The 8,933-nt window shown below is 49.6% G+C and overlaps 1 protein-coding gene across 1 annotated transcript in view; it reads left to right on the top strand.

The window, feature by feature from the left end:
* MTUS2 (microtubule associated scaffold protein 2) overlaps positions 1 to 8,933 on the top strand; it is a gene marked incomplete at its 5' end in the record, with an annotated part of 313,112 nt that overhangs the window by 149,992 nt on the left and 154,187 nt on the right. The window contains one exon of the mRNA XM_023530707.1: positions 4,437 to 4,598. Within this exon, the coding sequence (XP_023386475.1) occupies positions 4,437 to 4,598 (162 nt within the window). The remainder of the gene's footprint in view (positions 1 to 4,436; positions 4,599 to 8,933) is intronic.

Below are 8,933 nucleotides of genomic sequence, written 5' to 3'. Positions count from 1 at the left end.
AGCCTTCTCTGTCAGTCACCCAGCAAGCCGCCTGGAGTATCTTGGTGCTCAGCGTGTGTTTGCTGAGCTCAGTGAAATCTGTGCTTGCTTCTCCTTCGATTACATTGTAGTTGAGGAAAAAAAAAAAGAATTGTATCCATTGAAAATTCCGACCACTATGCATGGAAGTTGACAAAAACATTCTAGAATTTGCACATCAGGGCAAGGGCCAAGGATTGCCAAGACCATTTATGAAGCAAAGGAGTAAGGTTGGAAGTACCCGTCGGATTCTAGGGTGGCATGCCAGTCCTGGTCTTAAACTAGAGTGACGAAGTACCATGTGGTATTGATACAGTGATTGACAAAGAGATCAATGGGACAGAATCGATTGCTCAGAAATGGAACCTCGTGTGGAGAGCCATTCATCAAACCATTTCTCTTTTCTCCTGGACGTAAACTAAACATCGCCCAGTCCACCGTGTGGCTGAGTTCAAGCCAGTGAGCTGAAGGCGAAAGTGACACACACCACTTCCAGGCCTTTAAAACCACCGTCCCGTCAACAATTCATTGTTTCCCCACATGTCAGCTGAATGTTAAAGTCTCTTGGGATGCCCAGGGTATGGCAGAAGCACGAGATGGAAGGAGTCTGGGCCCCTGAGTTCCTGCCTGGAGTGGAGCTCCCCGGAACAGCAGATGGTCAACACATAAACTCTCACTGTCAGTTACTGATACTTGGGGGTTGTCGGCGTACCCTAATAATCATGCCTGTGTGGAAACTCCACCTACAACAGCTGGCAATGCAGATATGGCAGAGAAGATGTGATGTACAGGGCTGGGACGATGGCTCTCTATATGGAAAACAACAGCAAATCCGAACCTTGTCTTATGCCCCATTCCCAGTGAATTAATGACCTAAATGCGAAAAACAAAACATTAAAACACATAGAAGAATGCATAGGAGAACATCTTCATGACAGGAGGTAGGGAATGAAAGGCTAAGACACACAAATTACCGATCGAATGAGAAAAATCAACTGCATTAAAATGAAAGACTTCTGAATAAAAGCATCGTAAGTGTGAAGACAAGCCAAAGACTGGAGAACATTTGAAATATATACCAGTAAAGGATCAGAATTCAGAATATTCAATGAACTCCCGTATGTCAACTAGAAAGTCAAAAACACTTCAGTGGGAAAATGGGCAAAAATTATGAACGGGCATTTTATGGAAGACATAGGCCACATAGATATGGAAAAAAATACTTAACCTCACTACCTGTCGGAACCATATACATTAAAACCAATTTCATTACCAATTAATCAAAGACTGTGCATCGCTACCTGTGGCTAGTGCGACTTGCAGCTAACAGTCTGGAAAGCCGCTGTGCTCTTGCCCTCTGTCTCAGCAAGGTCACGGCTACGTAACTGGCGTAACTGGCGGGGTTCATGTTTCTGAACCACTTGGCGCCCGTTCCACCTTTCCCTGGTCGGGAGGAGCTCATCGTGTCTCTCCACCGCTCTCCTCTCTCGTCTTTCTTTCATCCCACAGTCACTGTCAGATTCACTTCGGCCCTTCCCTTTCTTCTCACGGAGAGCAGCCATGAAAACTCCCCAGATTCCTGTGAAAAACCTCCTGGCTGTAATGACTGGCCACTGGACTTCACAGGAGCCCGTGCGTGTTAATAACTAACACGGCAGAGCATCCCACGCGCCAGACACGACTCCAAGTGTTTTTCTCGCACTAGCCCTTGTGTCAACTTCTGAAAAATTCACTTGCGTTAGCTCTTTTAATTCTCAGAAGAGCTCTGTGAGCTCGATTATCATCATCTCCACTTATGAGGGAGGGAGGGAGCAGAGGCACAGACAGGCGGGAGGCAGGGGAGATGGTTCCCTGAGCCTGGTCGTCCCAGTCCCGAGTCTACACCGTTTGCCATCCGGCTTGTTCAGGCCAAAGTAGATTCATTCGGGTTGGTTGAGGATGAGGTGGTTGGACTAGACACACAGACTACTGCCCCTGGCTGAGTCCTCCAGAAAAAACTAACAAACAAACAGACAGACAGACATTTTTCTGGCTCATACAATAAGATTTTGATCGTTTCCAGTTGTCTTCTTCCTCTTGTTAAGTGGTGGTTTCCTAGCGTCTGCATCATCATGATGTACCCAGGGCAGTTATAGGGTTCAGTACCCCTCCCAAATTCAGAATACTTAAAACAATTTTTTAAAAATGTTTCAATTACAGTGGGCATTTGGTATCCAGTCTCCACGTGGCTTCCTCTTTGTACCCTTAGTTACAGGACTTGTGTGCCTCTGGTCTTCAGGGGGTCCTCGACGGTGGCAGTTGTATAATGTAGCTGGAGTTTCGATGGGATCGTGAGGGGCGAGCGCAGCGTTTCCCTGCCCGACCACGTTGACACCAGTGTTATTTGCCGAGTCACGCGTCTCTCATTACTGGCCCGCTTAAGCGGGGTGTCAGAGGGTGGGACTGTTCACTGGCAGCTGTATCCGCGATAATGGGCAGGACTAGAGTGTTATTTTGTTTTATTATTTTATTTATTTTACTTTATTTTTGATAATTCGGGACTTGTCTCAGAGGGGAGTACACAGCTTCCTCGACGCTCCCCGCTTCAAACAGACGGGTTACTTCCCAGCCGGGAAAGTGGCCAGATCCCTAAATTGACATGTTTGTTGAAGAATAAATTTCATGTAGGAGAATGACACCAAGTGCAAGAGGATCTGATCAAAGGGCATTTGAACTCCACGAAGGATGCAAAATATTTCCCTTCTTAAGAAATTTTAATAAATTGTTAAATGTGCTTGATTGACTTCTACACATTTTGGTGAAGAGATTCTGGCTGTGTGTCAACAGTAGGCAAGCCAGCAGATAATTCCATGTGAAACAGTTCTCGTGGCCGAGCCCCCCCTCCCCATCTGAAACGTCCTGCAAAGTGTCAGAGGTTCTCTGAGGTCCAGGATCGGACCGGCGAGGCTGCCCCGTGACTCGGGAGCTAAGACGCTGCCTTGCGGGTGCGCGGGTCCCTTTTCCCGGCAAGGTTTGAATCGCCCGTGAGCTTGCTTTTTCTTCTGACACCCAGCGCGCGGTGCATACCCTTGGAGTGGCGTTTCAGTGCATAGATCAGGTGCATTCTCTAAGCACTTCTAGAATGATTTAAATCTTTGCACGGGCGTAGGTTTATTTTTCCCTTCTAAGTACACTCTTCTTTAGGAGCGAAACAGATCGCACTGATTTTAAGCGGACTTCCAGATCTTTGGCGGGAGGAAAGCGACATTCTCTTACTCTAAGTGGTTGTGGATGTTTTGAACGCTAAAGCCATGAATAATGTTATCGTTTTCATGCAGGCTCTATCTCAATAGAATGTTATAACTCTCCTTTTGAAATGAGGAAAACAAAACATTTCATCTCTCTCTAAAAGTCAGTGCGCCTCTTCCAGCTGTCATTGCTTATTTTCCACGGCAGACGGTCACGTTCCTAAGACTGGATGGTTTTCTCCCGAAGAGGCAGTAATCTCATTACCTTCCGGCTCTCTCTTTAATTTAGTGAATTAGGCCTCGCAGCTGTACTCAGAGGTAGATTTAGAAGATTTGTCCTTTAACGGGGAATAGAGAGTGGTGTCACTGTCCATAGGTTTGGAAAGATCTAGAAGAAAAGTTTGGGCCCTGACCGCTTTGACATTTAAGTGTGACACATATCCCAGTTTGTCATGCCCTCAGATGGTCAGGGCAGTTGATGGTGAACGAGCTGCCTTACGGACAAAGAGTCTGTTTTTATGTGGATGAATCGTGAACTGAAATTATCAATAAATGTCTCCTGCCTTTGAAACAAACGAGGCTCCAGCCCAGGGTCCTCTCGGTCTGATGAGGTCTCAGCTTCTTGAACAAAAAGCTTTGTGAGTTCCGGGCTTCTCTGTCTCCATGCTCCCCACCCCTCCCCCTTCCTCCCAAGCCTCTCATTCTGAAGGTGGGATTAGATGGTTTCCAGGGAGCTCCTGAAGTAAACTCTTGCACTTGGGGTACGTGTGGACATTCTCAATGTCACCTCTCCTGGGTCACTCACACTGTTATTCAAAAGAGAGTTCTTATGCGAGTTATCAAAGAAATGAGTCATCGGATAAATAAATGCTCATCATATGCATCTATAGTTACACGTCCGCATAAGCAAATTGTGTGTGTGAGTGTGACCATGCGTGTATAAAATCTTCGGGGGACCGAGGCTGCTCGTGGCTTTGGTGGCGCCCCCTGCACAGGAGATTTGAATGACAGCTCTGACGCAGTGACTGAAGGGAGCTCTTTTCCATATCCGTCCGGGAAAAACGCTTTTCAAGGCCACTCACTGAGAGTCAGGTCAGGTTCTAAAGCAGGATCGGTTGGCAACTGCAAATGGCAAGGGGGCCCATCCATTTTTCATGAGGTTATGATTAACCTGCCATTTGCCTCCCGCAGGCTCGACCTTTGGGAACGAAGACCCGCCGGCTCTGAAGGCAGCTCTGCCCTCCAAAGATGCACCCAAGGGGGCCAGCCGGGCAGCCCCCCCAGCACCCCCCAGCGTGACAACACCCCGCAGGAGTTTGCTGCCGGCACCGAAATCCACGTCCACACCCGCTGGTAAGACTTTCCGCCTTAAAATGTCTTTACTTGGATGGGATGGTAGGTGAATTTCACATGGCATTTACAGTTAATAATAATACTAACAAATAATGCCATTGTTTTTAAGGCATGTTCATTTTTCATATGTTTAAATTTTCACATCTGCCTCTCACTGTCCCCCTGATTGGCAACCTGTCGAGTCGCACAGTTTTGTTTTGATTGCCAAAACAAACAAACAAACAAACAAAAAAACAAGAATCAAGCTATTTTTTTGAGGCAGATTGGCATTTGGCTCGGGGAAGCGGGTGCTAATGAGATCATTGGCAGGACCGGAGGAGGGAGCTGCAGGCTGCACCTCCAGGAATGTGTCCCATAACCTCTACGGGAACCCAGGGGCGCGGTCCCCGGCTGGCTCCAGGCTCAAGCCACCAAAGCTGGGATCTGGGGATCAACAGCTATGGCAGAAAGGCTGACCCAGAGCCATGCCCAGCAAACGGTGCCCACGCCCTGCCGCTCCACACCCGTGAAGCTAGTGGCCGGACGCAGGGAACTCACGTGCTGCAAAGGTGTGATAAGCCCAGGTGCTTGTCAGCAGACATAGCCGAAGCCACCCACTGTGGCCCCTGCCCACTTGCTCCTCCTGTGTCACACACGGGCATGTGTTGGCCTGTACAGATGTCCTAGCACATAGTCCTCGGCTGGCTTTCCCTCTCCCACAGTCCAGGAGGGTGGGTGTTGGACCCCCATCACTGCGGGGTGGCAGCAGAGAAGGCGAGGCCATGGTCTGTTTGCCCCCCGGCCCGGGGCAAGGAGACCACACACACTATGTAAAAACCCAGAGAAAGCGGACTTCAGTTACCAGGGGAGGGCGTGGGGTGGAAGACGAAGCAGGAAGCTCCTGTGAAAGATTTCAGGATATTTTCTTCGACGTTTTACCTACCTCCAACCCCTGAGCCTTCCTGTATTTCAAGATGATTGTCGTTAAAAGACAAATTTTATCACGGAACCCTGGCTTTGCGTTTACTCCACTGGTTTGAATTTCTAATTTAAATGAAACGTAGTCTCTAAAACAAAGTCTGCTTGCACATTGCCTTTCCACTTGAAAAAGCAGAAAGTCGGCAGGCGGGGTACAGCCAAAGCCCAAGTCGCTGGATTTGTGGGGACCGTGAGACGTTTGGGCGATTCTGACTGCTGGGGTCATGCCCACCCTACTTCCAACATAAGCCGTTGGAAACATTTCTCGACTGTGATGCTTCGCCTCCCTCCCTGGGCGACCCCACAAGAGGACAGCGAGCTCCTGTAACTTGGGGTCGCCCTCTTCACCGTTGCCCCCGTGATCGCAGATGCGACAGGCACCCACAATGGGACGATGCGGGTGACCTGGCGTGCAGTTTTCCGGGTCCTTTACAATAACCCTGTCGTCCGTCCATGCCGCCCTCCTCCCCCCGGCTTTCATACACAGGCTGAGAGCTGTGTTTAAACGTGTCTGGAGGCATACGGCGCGGTCCGCTCCTGCAGTAGAGTCTTCCTGTGATGTAACACCGCTTGTCACCTCACTGACATCAATGCAATGACAGCAGAAAGTGTGGGCACAGTGCTAATGGTGAAATCCACGTACCTATGAAACATGATGTTCATGGCTACGTAAAGGGAAGCTTCCCAAGAATTTTGGAAACTTAGCCTTGGTCTTTTGATGATTTCCTTTCCTCAAAATTTTAATGGAAAGCTTTTCTGCTGTTCGCATGTCAAACAGAAACACTCCCCAGAGCATTGATCCATATGATTTTACATGAATAGTCGGGCTTTACTTCAAACCGGTTGGCAGTCGTCGTAGCAAATAGGAAAATGTTTTCAGTTGAGAATATTGATCTGAAATGAAGGTAGATCACTCCTTGATCGACATGCCATCCGATTCTGTCACCTTGACTTGATGTATTATAGAGCGTAAACTTCCTTTATTCAGCCTAAGGTATAGAGGGATTTCTTATGATGCCATAGAAAAGGAACAGCTGGTGTTTTATTGTTTGGGTTCCTCTTCACCCAGAGGGAAAAAAAAAAAAAAAATTCTGGGAATAGCGAGGCTGTTCGCCTACGGACTACAGAAAATCCAGCTTGTATCACAAAAATTAATTTCACTACTTTAAAAGCAGATTTTTATTTCTGCATTGCATTCCACAGATTCAGGTATTTCTGGGCACACTATAATTTAAAAATACAAGTAGCTCGCCGCTTCATCGGGGTGCTTCCTGAGCGCGTGGCTGTGCGCGTGGCTGTGCGCGTAGGCAGGAGTCCTCCCTGCCCTCCGTCCGGTTCGGCCGAGCATCACCTGTCCCCCCTTTACCGGGCACGTCGTCAGTGGAGAAATCCAGGAAGCACCTGCCGAACCAAAATATTCCGCTTTCGGAAAAGACAGGACGGGTGATAGGATCCCTGTCTCCGCTGTGGGAGTCTCAGGTGGCGATGATGCGGGGGTGAATCTTACAACGGCGTGTGATCCACGCACTTTTAGCGCCACCAGCTGGAAGCGCGTTGCTTCCTGGTAACAAAGGAGTCGGGCAGCGCGTGGTTCGGGGCGGTGACAAACCTCGGGGCCCCGAGTCAGAGCGGGAGGGCTGCTCTGGGCCCTTCGGGGCCCCAGCGTTACCGCGTGGCGGCGGCCACATTCTCCCCGAGGCCGAGTCTCAGCGGCGGTCACAGCTTCAGCTTGTTTGTCACGGCGAAGCCCGCGGGGAAGCAGCAGTCTGTTGGGACAGAGGAGGTTATGGGAAGGTGGAGCGTTAGGAAGGATCTTTGTGGGAGAACAATTAAGGCAATACCTTCGAGACCCGCTCCTTTGCTTGAAGTCACGGAGACAGAAAAATCTGGTGGGCTCGGAGTTTGGAAGGAGGACGGTCTGCCTCCCCATCCGGGCCCGTTTGCTGTTCTGGCTGGTCAGTGGGGGGGTTGCGGGGGGTGCTTAGGCCCTCACAGCAGGCAGGAAACACCGTGAATCACGAGCTGACACCAGAGTCAGCTCAGCCACCCCAGGGAGCGAGGACAGGTGAAGTTAGGATGGGCACGGGCGTCTGTTCATTTGCCAGAGGAACGTGCAAGCCACAAAATGGTCAGAAGACAGACAGCATGGAAAAAAATCACAGTCACAGCTGCCACGTCTGGTGAGTCCAGCCTGGTTTTAATCATTACACGAAGGTGGCCTCTGAAGCAGTTCGTCAAGGCAGTTTGATTTTTCTTTTTTTTAGGGCATTTGAGTTTACAACTCTAATAACCTCATTCTCTATTACTAGTTTAGTGGCCAAGGGTGTTATTTAGCAATTATAATCGAAATGCCGCAGATCCAAGTGAGGAGAAAGGTACATTTATCTTTCAAAGTCTTTCCTCAAAACGACACCAAGAGTAATACTGTATGTAGTTTGGGAAGCAGTAGAGGGCACACCCGCAGTACCAGAGGAGAATTCGCGAGATGCTGTGACTCACCTGGCCATTAAGCCACCTGCAGGCCGGTGCAAAACCTTTCATTTTGTGGCAGCTCCTCTAAGTAGGGCACAAAAACCTAACTGTCCCTCAGGAGCACGTACACGTTGCAAATGTGGGTTCCACGCCTGGTGTGCCGCCCACTCTGCTCATCAGCCTGGGATTGCCGTGGGAGCCGGTCCAGCAGTACTTAGGGCAAACGGTCTTTTAGACCTGCGTTTTCCACTGTGGCTTCCCGCGTTTAGGTGTTTCAGAGCCCTGCCTGCTGCACGAAACGCATCGTCACGCAAATGGACGCCGTGACGCAGCCCAGTCTTTTTACAGGACGGGCCTGGAACTCTTAATTACGTGTCGCTGTTTAAAATGTTTCGCTTCTCTCCAGCCTTAGGTATTCTCCTAGCTATCTTACACTGATGAAATACCAAAGCCCAATCATCGTCGTCTTGGGGTTGGGGACAGGGGGTTAGAAAAAATGCAAATGGAATAGAAAAGGACAAATGCCAGCTAGCCATTTTCTGAAGGATCCTGGAAAAGAAGACCACGCTTCTTGGCCCTTGCAGAGTCTTCATAGGTTTCATCTTTAACCCATCGGTCCGCGTATTTGCCCCGAGGACCACCTTGGAGCCCACACTTTGCTCATCAGTAATTACCCCGCCAACTCCACCCCCTTCCCCCCAGTACTGGCAGTGGCCTTCACCTTCCTAAATGCACATCTTGTCCTATTGTTCCCCTGCTTAGGACATTTTGGTGGCTCTCCGTCACCCACCCACGGGCCCAGGTGCCAACCCCCTCTCTGTCTGGCGCACAAGACCCTTTCTGAGCCGCGCCTGTCTGCCACGTCAGCTTCCTCTGTCCCTTGTGTCTGTCATGCCTTTCTCCTTG

Source organism: Pteropus vampyrus, unplaced genomic scaffold (assembly GCF_000151845.1).
Source record: "Pteropus vampyrus isolate Shadow unplaced genomic scaffold, Pvam_2.0 Scaffold52, whole genome shotgun sequence".
NCBI lineage: Eukaryota > Metazoa > Chordata > Mammalia > Chiroptera > Pteropodidae > Pteropus > Pteropus vampyrus.
The sequence above is the reverse complement of the archived record's forward strand: the minus strand, read 5'-3'. Positions and strand labels throughout refer to the sequence as shown.